The sequence below is a fragment of the Calliopsis andreniformis genome, chromosome 8, assembly GCF_051401765.1.
Source record: "Calliopsis andreniformis isolate RMS-2024a chromosome 8, iyCalAndr_principal, whole genome shotgun sequence".
NCBI classification, from domain to species: domain Eukaryota; kingdom Metazoa; phylum Arthropoda; class Insecta; order Hymenoptera; family Andrenidae; genus Calliopsis; species Calliopsis andreniformis.
The window spans coordinates 1,332,922-1,350,399 of record NC_135069.1 but is presented as its reverse complement, the minus strand read 5'-3'; the positions used below and the strand labels follow the sequence as shown (position 1 = coordinate 1,350,399).

General features: G+C 37.5%; 2 protein-coding genes across 5 annotated transcripts; both read left to right on the top strand.

Moving 5' to 3' along the window:
* The first annotated feature begins 651 nt into the window (after positions 1 to 651).
* Positions 652 to 7,959, top strand: LOC143182309 (uncharacterized). The gene is made up of 28 exons (XM_076383249.1): positions 652 to 868; positions 1,719 to 1,776; positions 1,858 to 1,946; positions 2,015 to 2,055; positions 2,126 to 2,191; positions 2,256 to 2,369; positions 2,454 to 2,592; positions 2,669 to 2,793; positions 2,848 to 3,054; positions 3,112 to 3,210; positions 3,270 to 3,378; positions 3,452 to 3,639; positions 3,700 to 3,916; positions 4,003 to 4,091; positions 4,174 to 4,335; positions 4,412 to 4,573; positions 4,654 to 4,851; positions 4,911 to 5,055; positions 5,123 to 5,383; positions 5,457 to 5,590; positions 5,666 to 5,935; positions 6,006 to 6,221; positions 6,295 to 6,384; positions 6,466 to 6,847; positions 6,927 to 7,145; positions 7,261 to 7,433; positions 7,498 to 7,719; positions 7,813 to 7,959. Exons 1-28 carry the CDS (start codon positions 685 to 687, stop codon positions 7,957 to 7,959), a joined length of 4,506 nt encoding a protein of 1,501 aa, XP_076239364.1. The 5' UTR covers positions 652 to 684.
* Positions 7,960 to 8,835: 876 nt separating this feature from the next.
* On the top strand, positions 8,836 to 15,851 carry LOC143182659 (sialin). Of its 4 annotated transcripts, XM_076383834.1 has the most exons (11): positions 8,836 to 9,104; positions 10,371 to 10,490; positions 11,822 to 12,015; positions 12,089 to 12,219; positions 12,294 to 12,399; positions 12,518 to 12,823; positions 12,895 to 13,041; positions 13,113 to 13,245; positions 13,324 to 13,565; positions 13,650 to 13,863; positions 15,692 to 15,851. In XM_076383834.1, the coding sequence occupies exons 2-11, from the start codon at positions 10,466 to 10,468 to the stop codon at positions 15,763 to 15,765; spliced, it is 1,572 nt and encodes a 523-aa protein (XP_076239949.1). In that variant the 5' UTR covers positions 8,836 to 9,104; positions 10,371 to 10,465; the 3' UTR covers positions 15,766 to 15,851. The 4 variants fall into 4 exon arrangements, with proteins under 4 accessions (XP_076239949.1, XP_076239952.1, XP_076239950.1 ...); XM_076383837.1 differs by lacking the exon at positions 15,692 to 15,851 and having other exon boundaries at positions 13,650 to 14,178; XM_076383835.1 differs by lacking the exon at positions 8,836 to 9,104 and having other exon boundaries at positions 10,336 to 10,490.
* The last annotated feature ends 1,627 nt before the right edge of the window (positions 15,852 to 17,478 follow it).

Here is a 17,478-nt window from a genome sequence, read left to right as displayed (position 1 = left end):
GTTTAATAAACTTATTAAGTGAGAACGACGCATCTCTGTGTATCCACGATGATCTCGTAGAACTAGCTGATAAAAATGACGGAGAACTCCTAAAGTGGGTCGACGGCCTGTTCGCGTGTTCTACGGATTGGATTCGCATCTGACGCAAGGACGAATCATAAGTTTGGTTTCTTGGTAACGGATGCTGCTTCTGTCTTATTAGATGAATCTAGCATAGAATAGGCATATGGAACATATAGAGACATGTGCAAAAAAATTCTAAATTTTAATCACAATCCTGATAAAAAAGGTAAAATCAAGACCAATCTGATTCGTTCTTATTCTAATGATCTTTGGAAGCAATGAAAGCATTCTTTTATGAAAAACCCTGAGGAGAACCCAGGAATGTAACAATCGATCATGTAGTTTTTAAGGCATTTAGCAGTACAAAGTTGAGGAAGACGGATAAGAAGAAAAGCGTATTGAAAAGAAAAGGGATCAAGGGGAGGGGTGAAATTGAACCAAGGCAGTGGGAGGACTGCATCTACATCGTAAAACGGAGGATGATGACCTCCCCCGAGTTACAAAGCATCTGGTAAATAGATGACACGACGGTTGTCGTAAGTCTAGTCGTCCTCGGCTTCAGACGAAGGCAAGTTGCCTCTAGGATCACGTTGCAGGGCTTTCTGACGACGTGACTACCTCATGGGGCTTAAAGCCCTTCAGCTGGTCACGATTATCCTCGTGGCCCAGCTTCTTTTGCTTCGGGTCGACGCTGTGAGGACCAGACTGAGGAAACAGAGGTCCAAGCCCTTGCAAGCTCAACAACCTGCCAATAGTGATTACGACTACGATTATGGTGGCTACGACGAGTACGAGGATAGAAATGGTAAGCATCATGAGTCTAAACATGATACACAGCTTTTTCATTACTTGACTTGGCTAGACAAATGGGAGATTATACTTTTACCTATTGTAACTTTGCACGTATGCTACCAGGTAATTTATGAATGAATATAGTGAAAGAAATTAAGGAGTTTTTAAGTTCTGACTGATCAAAATCTGGAAGCTTGATTGCTCAGAATCAACCCCTATAACTTTTTCGTTATCTTTGGCATAAAATATGTCTTTAATTATTATTCTTTACAAGCTTCCCATAAAATAAAGTGTTTTGTCCTCGGATCTATTAATTTCTCTAGTGATTGTGTAATAATCAGTTCGGTACATCTAATGATTGTCTATCATAATATACTATGCACGTCCTACTTTCTGCAACTTCTTCTGAATGAACTGCTAAGTTACAAATGTTATATTAATATCTATTATACAAAGTTCCTCAATGCGTTAAATACGAAGCAATTAAAGGAAGTATTAATAAACCCCGTAAGTGATACCGGAAGACTTGAATTGGATGCCCTTTTCAGCGTTTCCCATAATGCAATTAATCAATTGTGCTAATTGATAAAAATTAACAGTTGCCAATTGTTTTTATTGTTGTCCATTAACTAACACGCGGTTTAATGAAGACCGTACACTAATGCTTTCCGGTTCTATTAATTTCTTGCTCGACTCATCGCCTTTCGACATTAAGCACTCATTAGGACACTTCCTTCATTAACATCAATTATGAGACAATTAAACAGTCATGGATACTGAATGAAGTACCTTTTCTATAAATTTATTCAAGTTGTAATTTGTATTTATCAATGAATGTAATTGAGTATTTTTACGCTTAGAAGAATCAACTTCAACCACTTCGTTTCCTGCTACTTCATTCGGCACGAGTAGTGCAAGTAAGTCCTGATCACTCGATAAATTATTAATACAAAAAAATAGAAGCTTAACACTGATATAATTGAAATTGTATAAAGGCAGGAGTGGAGGATTACCGACAGAAGGATCGTTTTACAGACCAGTACTGCCTACAGATCAACCATCACCAACAACAACTCGATTCTTCAATCATGGTATTTCATACTTTATTTTTTTTTCCTGTGAATTGTTTAACTAAATGAAATCACATACCTGATTACAGAATCAACAGATGCAGTAGACACCACTCCAGAACGAGAACATGCAGTGAGTGACAAATTATTCAAAGTAGAATTGAGCCTTTACTGAAGAACATTTTCTCGCTTTTTTCCAGACCCCAACAGAGATCGTACCCGGTGAAAGCAACTTAATAAATTCAGTCGCTGTTACTGGACCTAGGGTAAATATTTCAACAGTGTTTGCGATTAAATTATAATTCACATTTGTTTTTTCACATTCCTCAGGGTGAACCTGGCCGACCTGGAGATATTGGTCGTCCAGGTGATTCTGGATTCCCTGGACAACCTGGTACACCAGGTGTTCCAGGACCTCCAGGACCACCAGGACCAGTTCCTGATGTAAGCATTCAACAATTAGATAATACATGTATTAACTACTCAAATGTTAATGTTCTAACTTCTATGAAAATATAATGTTAACAGGTGTCAATGTATTATCAGCAACTGGCTTTATCTCAATCGAATCAAGACAAAGGCCCAACAGGAGCAGCAGCCCCCTTATATGGTCCAGATGCTTATTTGCAAGCTCAAGTTGGTCCTGCTGGTCCACGTGGACAACCAGGTATAATTCGTTTCCTAACAGATACTCTTAATATTAAATTTTACGAACTGTATTAATATTTATGCATTTATGATAGGTCCACCAGGTCCACCTGGACCACAAGGGTTTCAAGGAGTACGAGGAGAGCCTGGAGAACCTGGTACTCCAGGTTCTGCAGGTCCACCAGGTCCACGAGGATTGCCTGGGTTGCCAGGAAAAGATGTATGTTGTTAAAGACTCTTAAAAAGAATATTAGTTTATTAAAATTGTCATTAGGGTAGCACTGGCGAGGATGGGGAACCTGGTCCTCAAGGATCGCCTGGACCAGTCGGTCCAAGAGGTCTTCCAGGAATGCCTGGGCTCCCAGGCGTGAAGGGACATCGCGGATTTCCAGGATTAGACGGGGCAAAAGGAGAGCAAGGTGCTCATGGGGAAAAAGGATCTGCTGGTGCCCCTGGACCAATGGGTCCTGTGGGACCGATTGTAAGTTTAGCTTTATCTAAGTAAGTCTTTGGGACTAATCAAAATTTATGTGGACAGGGAGCAGCAGGTCCGCGTGGTGAAAGAGGTAGAGAAGGACCACCTGGCCCTCCAGGTATTAGAGGTGTGGATGGGATCTCTGGGCCTCCTGGACAACCGGTACGTTAAACAAATGCAAAAGGACAAATTGCATTATAAGTAATGCGTGATTTTTATAGGGCGCAGTAGGAAAACCTGGCTCTCCTGGATTTCCAGGTAGTCCTGGTGCTAAAGGAGATCAAGGAGCTCAGGGACCAAAAGGAAGTCAAGGTTTACAAGGTCCTCGAGGTACGAAATAGATTCTTTTTTAAGTTATTAACATTGCTTCTTTCATACCTTCATTTCCATCTACTTTTTGTAGGAGAAACTGGTCGTCCAGGGCAGCCTGGAGAAACTGGACCACAGGGACCACAAGGTAAGGATGGAACTCCTGGAGAAAAAGGAAGCACAGGTGCGGCTGGTTTGGTTGGTCCTCCTGGTTTTCCTGGAGCACGTGGACAACCTGGGATACCCGGGAATCCTGGTACAGCAGGGTCAAAAGGAATGCCTGTAAATATTAACAGTATATTTTACATTAACTTTGGGTGGTCTAAAACCTATATTTTTTAGGGATTCCCTGGTGAAAGAGGATTTAAAGGCGATAGTGGAACTAAAGGTGATTCAGGAGCACCAGGGCCACGTGGCTTACCTGGCCCTCCAGGAAATGAAGGGAAACGAGGGAAAAGAGGAATGCGAGGTCCAATGGGAGCTCCTGGCTCCACTGGAGAACGAGGGGCTTCTGGGGCACCAGGTCTTCCTGGACCAGATGGACCAATGGGACCGAAAGGTAAATTCTGATTAAGTTAGTAGAGTCTTGACAAGCTGATTTCAGTTTCATATTTATTCTTATTCCACTTTTGCAAAATTTACAAGGCCAATCTGGAGATCGTGGGTTGGTTGGTCCACCTGGAGCGAAAGGTGCAACAGGAGATCCTGGTCGCCCAGGATCACCTGGACTACAGGTTTCTATTATCAATAATATTTCATTATGCTACTTATACTCCAACAAATCTTAGTAATCCAACAAAACGCAATATTATACAGGGTGTTCGTGGCTTAATGGGTCGCCCAGGGGCTCCTGGAAAACCTGGTAACCCAGGAGACCGTGGAATTCAAGGAGCTGACGGGAAACCTGGCGAACAAGGTTCACCTGGATTACAAGGCTTGCCAGGCCCAGTAGGCCCTCCAGGAGAAAAGGGATATCCTGTAATTATTCGTTCTATTTTTGTTTTCTATTTCGTTAAAAAAAATTTCAATCTAATAAAAATATATTGACTACTAGGGGGAATCTGGAAAAGCTGGTGAACCAGGAAATCCTGGATCACCTGGTCCTAGAGGCGACACAGGAAAAGAAGGAGCACCAGGGCCACAAGGTCCGCCTGGCCCGTCAGGTGCAGACGGTGAACGAGGTCCTCCAGGGCCATCTGGCCCTAGAGGTTTTCAGGTATACTTTCAACATGCATATGTATAATTACACTTTTATAAACACACCCAAAAACGGGATTAATAATTTAATATAACTAGGGCTTCCCTGGTGCAATTGGTAACCCAGGAACACCAGGAAAAGATGGAGAACCAGGTGTACAAGGATCGCCTGGCCCTCCAGGTACGCCAGGAAACAGAGGTGAACGAGGCTTTCCTGGTGAAAGGGGACTACCGGGAACACCTGGATCCACGGGGCCGAGAGGGGAATCGGGATCTCAAGGACCAGATGGTCCTCCTGTAAGTATATGAGTTTAAAAATGAATTCACCTCAAATCTTATGAAATATTTTTTGCTAGGGTTTACCAGGACCAAAAGGAGATAGAGGAACTCCAGGTCCATCGGGATTACAAGGGTTGCCTGGTCTACGAGGCGTCCCAGGAGAAGTAGGGTCGAAGGGGGAAAGAGGATCTGCTGGTCCTGTTGGTCCCGAAGGGCCACCAGGTTGTATGTTTAAAAATGTAACACAGAATCTTCAAGGACCATGGAATATCGAAGTATTTCTTTACAGGACGTATTGGAGAACGTGGACCACAAGGTCAAGTTGGTCCACCTGGACCACCGGGTGAGCCAGCAGAACGTGGAGACCCTGGATTGCCTGGTCCCCCAGGAGAAATTGGAGCTCCTGGAAATCCAGGAGAGAGGGGGCCACAAGGATTGCCAGGAATTCAAGGCTTCCCAGGGCTACAGGGACTTATTGGACTCCCAGGATTAAAAGGAGATCGTGGTTATCCGGGTTTGAAAGGAGATCAAGGAAACCCAGGCTCACCTGGTATGCGCGCAAATATATAAATATTAAAGCACTAAGGAGAATAGTATTTCACGTGTCACATGTTTAATTGTAGGTACTCCTGGTGAACCTGGGCTACAAGGTTTGATGGGACTGACAGGGGCCAAAGGTGTGAGAGGAGAGCCAGGTCCTAGGGGAGAAGCGGGTCTTATGGGTCCACCTGGGATACCAGGACCAGTGGGAGCTGCAGTAAATTTCTAACAATAATTAATATGTATCTTCTAAGTACAATAAAGTTTCTCTTATAATTTAAAATGTACATAGGGCCCACCAGGTTCAGTGGGACCACTAGGACCACCTGGATTACAAGGTGTGAAGGGTAGTTCAGGGGAAACAGGACGACCTGGAAGTCCTGGACCAATCGGCAGCCCTGGTTTACCTGGTGTTGATGGAAACAAAGGGGAAAGCGGTTCTCAAGGCCCACCAGGTCCACCTGGATCACAGGGTCCTCAAGGATCTCCTGGTGAGAGAGGTTTGCCAGGTTTACCAGGATCGTCTGGACCAGTAGGTGCTAGAGGACTACGAGGAGCACCTGTAAGTTTTCTCTTGTACCTGTACCTATTTAATTACATAGTGCGTTGCGAATTCTAATTGGTTTTAATAGGGTGAGACTGGAGTACCTGGAAAACCAGGAACAGAAGGTCCACCTGGGCCTCCTGGATTGATAGGACCAATTGGTCCAGCTGGACCACCTGGAGAAATCGGAGCAGAAGGACCCACCGGTAAGCCAGGACCGCCTGGAATAGCTGGTCGCCCTGGAGATAAAGGACCGCCTGGACTAACAGGACAAACAGGATTACCTGGTCCGCCCGGGTTATCGGTAATATATATCGAAATAAATTTTATGGTCAACGAGCATGTTCTTGCAAATTAAATAATCTGATCTTAATTAGGGATCACCTGGTCCAACGGGACCTCCAGGAACGCCTGGAGAAAGAGGTCCAAAAGGTGAAACAGGACCACAAGGAGTAGAAGGACAACAAGTTAGTTCTGTAATTTATTCTATCCTGCAAAATTAATTACGATAATTCGTAATTATTCACCATAATTTTCCCCTTTTCAAGGGACCTAGAGGGAAACCAGGACCTATAGGATTAGAAGGTCCAAAAGGTGATCGCGGAGAAGAAGGTCAAAAAGGAGTTAAAGGACACAGAGGATTTACTGGTTTACAAGGGTTACCTGGAGCCACTGGACTACCGGGAGAAAAAGGAATGACTGGACCTCCTGGATTTCCTGGTAAAGATGGAGAACCTGGTCCTAGAGGCAGTCCTGGACGAGATGGTAGTCCAGGGCCAATTGGATTAACTGGTAACCCAGGACCGAAAGGTCCTCCTGGTGATGAAGGTAGACATGGGTCACCTGGTCCACCTGGTCCTCCTGGTCCTCCAGGTCCACCTGGTGAACTGGGATTAGGATATGATGCTGCATCTTTAGCAGCCCTCTTAAGTAATTGTCTCTCATTTTTATAAAGCATATTTTTTGTAGTTATTATTGTACATATAGCTAATTTTTATTATACAATTAGGTCAAGGTCAAACTAAAGGACCAGACCCACTAGTTGGTGATGAACCTCCTAGAATGTTTAGCCAAGAGCTGACAGAGGAAGAAAGACAAGAACTTATTTTGAAAGCATACAACCAACTAAAATCATCTTTCCAAAAATTTGTGAAGCCAGATGGTGAAAAAAATTCTCCAGCTAAAACTTGTAGAGACCTTTATGCGGCTTATCCAGATAAACCTTCTGGTTAGTTTACATTACTGATAATGTTAGGATTTGATTAAATATCTGACTGTGAAGTCATTAATCCTTATAAAAAAAGGTCATAAGTAATACATTTTTTATTTCCTGAAAATACTAGGAGAATACTGGGTAGATCCAAATGAAGGTGATATAAGAGATGCAATTTTGGTACACTGTGATGCTAAAAAACGTGCAACATGCTTATTACCAAACCCAGTACGGTCACCAGAAATTACTCATATTACTGAGCAACAAGAAACCTGGTTAAGTGAAATAGAAGATGGACTAAAGGTAATGTTTTCACTTATGCATGAATGTTCATAGTCACTACCCCAATTTATTTTGTTTTGTACAGATTACTTACAAAGCAGATAGTAATCAAATTAGCTTCTTGCAATTGCTGTCAAGGAATGCTCATCAAAACATAACGTATCACTGTAAAAACAGTGTAGCATACTATGATTCTGAGAGAAAAACATATAAAAAAGGTATGAAACTCTTAACATGGAATGATGCTGAATTGACACCACGTGGAAATCAACGTCTTAGATATGAGATGATAATGGATGAATGCAGGGTATGCTTCAAATTATTTAATGACATTAAAATTAAAGAATTTTTAAGACTAATATTATACTTTATAATATTTATAATATTACTTTCCCTACAGCAATGGCCAGGAGAATGGGGTAAAACAATCATTTCATATGAAACTGATAAACCAATAAGATTACCTATAATAGATATCGCTTTTCGTGATATTGGAAAGCCTGATCAAAGCTTTTATGTTGAAATTGGTCTTGTATGTTATGAGTAGTACAGTAAATTCAATTAAAGAAATCTAAAGAAGTTTTACACATGTAAAAAAATACAAGTTTTGAAAACATTAATGATTAATGCTATAACTCTAATAAAAAAAATGTCTTCCACTATTTTTTAAGATGAATTACATATTTTATATGATGTAGTTAATATGTAAGTACATAAAAAATACTTAAAATATGCCTGTATTACAACACTACTATAATTATATTTAAGTCACTTAACATACACCACACTGCCAAAAATTAAATGTAAGCTAATTATATTGCACCTCTTATGTTTTAAGATTATTATATTTTTTCTTGTGTGCTTAAACAAGTAAGTTTATTAAATAAGCTATACTTAAAGCAATTTTATGTAAGAAATATTTAGTAATAGTGTACATACATATATAAACTTTCACTGCTAATTGTAATCAAGGATTTACCAGCCATATCATAATACTTATATGTACATACCAATAAATTCAATCAATTATAAAATTATTTACGAAACTCAAAAGATCAATAAAAATATTCCTGCAAGAGAGACATATTTTTTTTCGAGTGCAATGCATTCATTCTCCAATGAATTCTTAAGCAGTAATTGGTACTATCTTGTAATGGATTTGTATAATCAATAATGATTGATATTATCAGCAATAAATACCTATAACGCATTAGCCCGCCTAAAGAAGCCACATGGTATTTGAATTTCCACAGATTAATTTGCATAAGCCACGTGACGTCACGTGTATATACTTATACCTACACAACTCAACAGGTGACAGTAGAAGGGGAAAAAGCACGAGCTCAGGCTCCGAACTTTTTTTAGTCGGCGGCAGTGAGTGACTGAACTTCAGTCATATTTACGCGTTTGGTGCGTGTGGACGTTCGGACGGTTCGTGTATAAAGTTTCATGTGTTCTTTATCATGTGATGCAACAGTTGTGGCATATAAAATTCATTATATTCTGTAGTATTTCCGCGTGAATATTTACTATATATAGACAAATTCGAACGAAAAGTGTGTTAAATATTTCATCACTATACCCGAGGAACGTTCCTTTGAAAGGCATCAAACCTTACCAAATATTGATCGACAATATTCGCGCGCAATTGCTTTTCTGCCTCATCCTAGGAAATCAGCACGTTTCAAAGAGGTTAGTTTGAACGTGAATCATTCGAATATTTGATACGTGTCAATGTGCATGCTAGTCATCTTACTTTACATTAGTTACCTTGAATGAGATGAAATATTGATACACGATAGAAATAAAAGAATTTGTTAATTTTAAAAAATTTACGCAGGACTGCAGCTTTAATTCTGTAGTTTTCAATTAATCCATTTCTAAACGTATGAATTAAACATTTTTCTAGAATATCATATTTGATAGAATAATTGGAAACATTACAGATGTACTTTAATACATTTAAAGATCTAAGAAAGTTCATAAGAATATAGCATTGTTTAAGATTATTTAGTTATTAAGCAATTATTTCACACGAAGTAGGGCAAGCTATTATCTGTGACAATATCTCTTAAACATTAAATGAGACTTAAGTCATCACATCGGTCAATCATCCGCTAATCTTGGTCCAAGAGATAACTGATAATTTTATGTAATAATCTCTTGCCTCAAAAGTGTTGCATATTTAGTTATAATTTCAGTGAAAATGGGTAGAACTATCTTCTAAAAAATCTTGTTTTATTTTTTACTTACCGCCAAAACTTGCAGTTAACGGAACCATCTTCTCCGCGGTTTATTATTAAGTAGCCTTGAACTTATGTAATTTACATGAATCCGAATTTGCTACATTCCTACAGTACCGATTTTGAATTAAATATTCCAGCATCGATACCGCGTAACTTTAAACTCGTATCGGATAATAAAAGACGTGACGAAAGTGGAACCGTTCGATTAGAAGGGCAGACTGTCTATAAGACAAGCCACCTGAAAAAAGTATTAGTGTATTTAATTAGTTGATTCTATCAATACTCTAATAATGATAAAATACTGCATAAATTACCCATTCTAAACGAGCTGCATTTTGATAATCATCGTATAACCGTCGTTTAAATGGCGGCACATTCAAACGTTCTTGGAACATTTTTTACATGCATGCACGTGAAACGGAAATATTGCGTAAGCCAGAGCAACGGAGATTAAATATAGAGTTTGAATGTAGCGATAGTCTCCTGTTTTTCTTAGCATTCTCGTAAAGGTGTATGATTTCGCGTTTGAAAACGTCATTGACCAGAGGCAAGATAATAAAACTCGTGAAGTGCCATTTTGAACGTCATAAAGGTATGACATAATAGAAAGGACCAATAGCTTATCGTGAGGGTCTAATGAAGCCATTTCTACAGACCCACCTTCAGAGAACTGTTAACTGCCGATAACGTCACTATCGATACCACCTTTCAGCGGCAGAGTTCGTTGCGAATTCGAAGTTTCAAAAGGGTTGAAGAACAGTCACACGCCAGTGATACCTTGACCAATTGCGAACAGTGATAGACAAAATGGCCCTCTTCCGGAAAGCCAATGGTAAGTGAATGACCGTTTTAAAACGCTAATTCTTTTTCATTTAATTCGTTAAAAGTCAAATTGTTTTGCTTGTGTTCAATCAGGAGTTCGACAAATTACGTTTGTATAATAAAGTAATCTACATGTGATTTTTGATGCGTATATGTTTTCTGAAAATAAATTAAGTAGCTTTTAGTAGTAAGAATGTAACCAAGGATGTCGCGTTAAGATATGTTGATCGCATCTTTTGAGATTCGTTAAAACGTACTGAAGATGATCAGTATATGTTGTGGAATTCCTATTGATGTTCACTTCGAAATAAATCATTTTTTCTGTGAGTCATTTCTTTTCCTATGAACAACGAGAGAACTTGTTTTGAGTACTGTGTATTAACATTTGAATGCAAATGAATATGATACATATCATCATTTCTTTCGCATTGCTTATTAGATGTAGATGTATACAAAAATATGTGCTTTTTGTTCGCTAACGTTTTCTTATCTCTTGTCTCGTATAAACAAATAACGGCTCAAGTGTCCTGAATTGACTTAATGATCGAAATGAAACTTGTGTCTAGAAAGGTTTACGTATTGCGTTTCATCATCTGGAGATCGATGATTTTACGAATTAAATTTCGAATGACTTCATTTTTATAAGAATTTCAAACAGAATAAAATTGAATTCTATGATAACGTATTACTGGTTTTCATTTACGATGTCGCATATCGATTATTGCAGTATTTTTCTTGAGCTTGCGAAATAAAATACAAATGCATAAACATGTTGTATAATAGTCGTTATTTTTACAAAAATAAGAATATAATTTTTACATTGATGGTGACGCCATTTTTGCCCAAAACGGTTTCTTTTTTATGCTGTTTGCGCATGAGGCGATTTATTTTGGCGGGATCTTACTACGCATTGCAGATTCCACTATTATGGAAATAGCGCGAATAGAAATAACTATTGAAAGTCATCAACGTCATGTTCAGGTACAAAGATCAAATACAAAAATTTAAAATCGTATTAAAATCGTTATTATTTTAAACTCGATTTGCTATTCGAGTTCCACAAATAGCACGATTACATTGAAGAGGACAATCGTACTTATATTAAACGAACGCGTGCATCAATTTCAACACAAATTCATTGAAATATGAGCACAAAGGTCGAACTAATTGATCGAATTGCATTGCATTGGATTCCGATAATACCCGCGAATCGAATATATAAAACGTAATCTTCATCAGACAAATGGAAATTTTAAAGAAGCTTGACTGTTTAAAATTGCATACTTTTTTATAAATCTTAATGCAACATTAAATATATACTTATTTATGTATATGTTCCAGAGAGACTACCCCGAAGAGCAATTTTGGGGGCTATGATGTTTTTAGCATGTATGTTTTCATACATGATCCGTACAAATTTATCTATTACTATTGTTGCTATGGTGAATGTAACTAGTAAAAGTGGAGAAGGTGGTCCAGCATGTAGTCCTGCATCTGTTGGTAACAGCAGTGGCAAGGCTGCTGTGCTTAAAGATGTAAGGATAAAAAAAATATTGCTTAAGTTACACGATAGGTCAGTTTGTTACAAGTATTTTTGATATCTCCTAGTTTGGTGAACGATATGAATGGAATCAACATACACAAGGTCTACTACTGGCTGCCTATTTCTATGGAGTTCTTCCAGCAAGCGTACCTGCTGGTCTTTTAGCTGAAAAATATGGAGGCTCCAAAGTAGTAGCGTAAGTATATACTTAACATTTATATACTGTATTATTTTTACTAAGTTTTAACAATTTATACACTGCTAATGTAGATTTGCAACATTAATACCAGCAATATTAAATCTTCTGATGCCTTGGGCTTCTGGTCTTCATTATGGTGTGGTATTTGTACTACGCTTCCTGATGGGTTTCTTTGGAGTAAGTCTCTATTAAAATCTTTATATGTTGCTTTAGTATTATTTTATTGCTTTTTTATCAATGTGCTTAGAGTGTTTTAGTAAGTAGACATTTTTAATAAAAAAAAATAAATTTTTAGGGAGCTGTTTATCCTGCTCTTCATGCAATGATTGCAAGATGGGTTCCTCCTAGTGAGAAAGGAATGTTTGTGTGGACAATGCAAGGTGGTCCTTTTGGAACAGTAGTAACCTTTGCTTTATGTGGTCAAGTAATTAGTGAGCTCGGTTGGAAAGCCGCGTATTATGTCACAAGCGGACTTCTGTTAGTCTTTTATGCTCTTTGGGTTTATCTCATATATGATACACCTGATCTTCATCCAGGAATAACCGAAAAAGAAAAAAATTACATCAAAGAACAGATAGGCACAAGTATTTCTAAACAAAAGGTAGATGGAATTGTTAATGAATGAACGAATTGTTAAATGAAATGTTTTTTAACATTCTTACAAAATTATAGGCGCCGTTACCAGTGAGATCTGTCGCTACCTCTGTACCATTCTTAACTTTGTTGTGGGCACATTTTGCAAATATGTGGGGTATTTATTTTATAGCCACAAATGGACCAAAATATACTCTGGAAGTTCTTGGTTTTAATATGAAATCGGTACTGTTCTGTTTTTACTTTTTTTAATTTTTATAACAAACAAATTGTACATTTTATAAAATATTATTTAGGGAGGACCAATTACAGGATTACCTTACATAAGTAGGCTTGGTGCTGGAGTATTGTTTGCTGCAGCCGGCGACTATGTGCGAAGAAAGAACTATTTATCTCTGGGATGGATTCGAAAAATATTCATGCTTTTCTGTAAGTATTACATTGTAATAATAACGAGAAAAATATAGAAGTATAAATAGAAATGAAATAATACGTCTTGTTCAACAGCCCACTTGGGTCCCGCGGTTTGCTTAGTTATAATGACATATGCTGGATGCGATGCAGTAACTGCAATTGTCATGTTAATATTAGGATTAACCTTTAATGGCGCTGCATGCCAGACTAGCTTACAAAATCATCAAGATCTCGCACCAAACTTTGCGGGTTCTTTGTATGGTATTATGAATACCTTTGGTAGTTTTCCTGGATTTATTATACCATCGGTTATCGGTGCTTTAACTAATGAAAGGGTACGTTATTTTACTTAATAGTATCTATATTATATTTAATGTAAATTATTTCACATAGTACTTAAATTATCATGATTTTTATAGAATGGAGTCGAAGAATGGCGTATCATGTTTTGGCTCTCAGCTGGAATATTCACATCTGCAACAGTATTGTTTTGGATTTTCGGTTCAGCTGAGATTCAACCATGGAATGATTTAAATCCGTATGAACCACCGACACTTTCTACTGAAGAAAAACAAATGACTGAGTTACCTACTAAAGAATTACAAACAGAGGATGAAGAAGGAGAAAACGAACGTTTGTAGTTTTATAATTACTATTTATAAATCGTAGTAGACATTGAATTTACAAATGTATTACTTGAAACTGCATTTGTTTAAAATTGGAATCGAATTTTTTACTTGTTTGTTGCAATGTAATGGGATACATTGATACGGGAAATCAATTATTTTCTAAGCTAAGATAAAATCATTGCACTCATCCGTGCTTATTCTACGTAATTGCTTAGATCAATTATTTTGATGTAATTCATCTGTGCATTGAAAGTCAAGCTTACATAATAGCTGTTGTGTAATATAATTTGTCAGTTTTTTTACGGGATATATGCTGATACTCGCACCAGTAATACAATACTTTAATAGAATGATATATTTATACAGTTTTTAAATTAAAGACTACAATCTTAATTCATATGTAAGTAACTAATTTATCAAACGGTAAATCCGGGTCAATATTTCGACGTTAAAATTAAAAATTTCTATATTCTAGTTCCAATTTTAACTTCTTCTTTCATTTTACAGTATTTTAGAAAATTTTGATATCTAGCTATTTTTTTACACACAAACTTTTTTACTTTTACACTTTGTATGAATAAAACAACAGGCAATGATAAACTTATAATGTTTTATACAATATTTAATATATTCTATAATTTAATCTGTACATAAGTATTTGTACATTCATGATACTGACTTAGGATTAGATGTGCAAATATTAGTAAAAGTATTGGAACTATTATTAGGACATTAAAAAAAAAACAATACGTCGAAACAAGAAGAATACTCTTGACCGCATTTTTTGATTTCGTGCCAAATCATACTCCGTATATTTAATTAGAATCAATGTAGGTCATGGTAGTGTGCAGTGCTTGGCGTCATCAATATCTTGGCATTGCCATCAGATATTTGCTATGTCTTTGGTGTGACAAGTGCATTATTTCAATGACAGTGAATGTTCATTCATATTATGACTGTCGTGTGTCGTTCACGGTGGAGAGACTATTAAATAAGAAACAAAAATTTGTGGATACATGTGTGAAAGTAATGAATAATTTAGTGTGTCAATTACTACAAATATTAGTATTGTAAGGAATTTCAAAGAACTACTTTTGAATGTGATATGCATAGAGTGCTCTGTAAATACACACTAGCATTGTATATGCATTTATTTTTGCTAATTATTAAACTTCTGAAATGAAAACAATTTTAATTGTCGGAACTCTGTGAAATACATATGGGGATAATTTTAAAACCATCGCCACGTGATTTCGTGGGAACTTGAGAAGTGTTGTGTTTGTTGTAACTATTTGTTTTAGGTAAATGTAGTTTTGACAAAGGTTTACAGCTTTGTGGCGCACAACATGCTTGTTGTGGAAGCATTTTATTGACAGTGTTACTTTCACTCAAACAGATGCAGTTATCGTCACTTTCCTCAAGTACGCAAGGTTCTCTTAAATTTTGTAACGAAGCAGCAATGCAGGTCTCTTGATTACAGAAAGTAGCTTTCAATATTTGCAACGCATTTGCTGCTTGTGCATCTAAAGTACTCTGAACACACGAAGATTCTTGATCTGTCGAAATTACTGTTCGATTTGTAGCACTAAGGGATTCTGTGAAATACGATAATATAATATAACTGTATCTTACAACAAGTATTATATAATGTGATAAATTAGTGATAATGGTAAACCTTTACCTTTCACCGAACATGGTTTCATCAAGGTAGCATCAATAATGTAAGACCATTCATTAATGGATTCTAGAAAATCAGAATAAAATAAATACTTTGTTGGTAGACATCGCCAAAATAAATGTATAATTACCTTGTGCTTTAATCTTCTTTTCAGGCTGCAAGCATACATTAATTGTCCCACTAGACTCCTCACTGGAATATCTAAAAGTGCGAGCACGCGGTATTTGAGGTGGATGAATTTTTGTAATCGGTGGACAAGGCGGTTGAAGATCTTTGTTCTTTTCAGAAGCCTTTGTCACAATATAACAGGGCTTATACGCTAGCAATATGTCTTGTGTACGAAGCATTTTGGCCTCTGGCCACGGAGCACCTTCGCCTTCTTCGTCCGGCACACACCATTCACACAGTGACTGTCTCCTGCAAACAGAACACACAACTTCTGTGGATTCCTTTCTCCTCTTCACTTCAAAGATCCCAGCCAAACTTGTCTGAGTGGAAATTGTCTCGGTTTCCTTCTTTAACATCGACTCAAGAACCTTCTTTCTCCTTTGCTCCAGTTTCTCATCAATCGGTTTAGCTGCATGAAAAAAGGTATTATAAAAATTATTTTTATATTTTTATGATCACTTTTATATTCAAAAAAGTAGGTACTAACGCTTTAATTCTTTTTGAAGCTCTATAAGTTTACTGATTATAGTCATTGTTCGTTTGAGGATCGTGTCTGCAATATTTTTAGCTGATATAGGAGCATTTTTAGATACAGTATCACAAACCGCTTGCAATAGATCGTTCATTAAAGGCAGGACGATAATTGAAGCTTCTAAAGGATCCACAACCATGTCAATTCTTAGTTTCCTCAACACGTCTTCCTCTTTTTCTCCATGCAACTTAGACGCTATAGTCTGTGTGATCTGTTCTCTCATGGGATATCTGATTCTTTCAGCGCATTTATTAATTATTTCATCTATTGTTTCTTCTACTACAATTCCCGTTTCAACTCCTTTTGAGAGACAATCTTCCAAGAAATTCAATATCATGTTCTTCGTCTCCACATAGTCAGATAAAAGTGTGGTATTGGATTTTTTAGGCTCGCAGGTCAGCTCAGTTTGTATTTCACGGTCTGAGACAAGCGTGTTTGTGTGATAATTGAATTTGATACGAGTCTGTGTTTCTTTATCAGCTGTTTTCATTTCCTTTTGCGTCAGTGGATCAACTATCCAACATGCACGCGTTAAGAGAAAATTTAAAATTCCTGTAGCTTCTGTCTCTGCTTCTTCCTCATCAGTTAATTCAGATATGAATTCTTCAAGGTCTTCTTCTAGAACATTCGTACATAATTCTTCCATTACAAAATCTTCTACAGTTTCAGGCTCAAAGCTGAGTATCGTTGTTGTCGTGTTACTCATCTTCATTATAGGCATAGGACTTTCGCTCATGGATGCTAAAGACAGTAATAATGTAGATCATCGATTGAAATTAGATAAAAGAACAGACAAGTCTAGTCTTTAATAATCGTGCTAACATACTCATGATATCCCTGAAATATTTCAAGGGTGGGCATGGCGAACTCATATACATTGTTTGCAAAGCCTCATCTTGGTACTCAACAGAAATGTGGACGATCGGGGTTCCTTGTAGATATGTTTGATTTTGTGCATCCTGTTTTTGCTCTTCCTCTTTCACCTCTTCCTCTTCTACCTTTAACTTTTCTTCAGGCTCTACAGACTCTACAGTCTCTACAGGTTCTGTGGGTTCTTGATCTGATTCTTGAGGATCTACAAATTGTCTGTGAGTGAATGATCGTCTGTAAACAATGTTATCAGCATCAAGGACCAGTGATGTGTCCGATGTTGAAGATAATATAATTGCATCAGATATTTCTCTGAGCGTTGCATCGTCTTCGGGAGTTACTGTGATCAGGGTTTGAGCCCACGCATTATC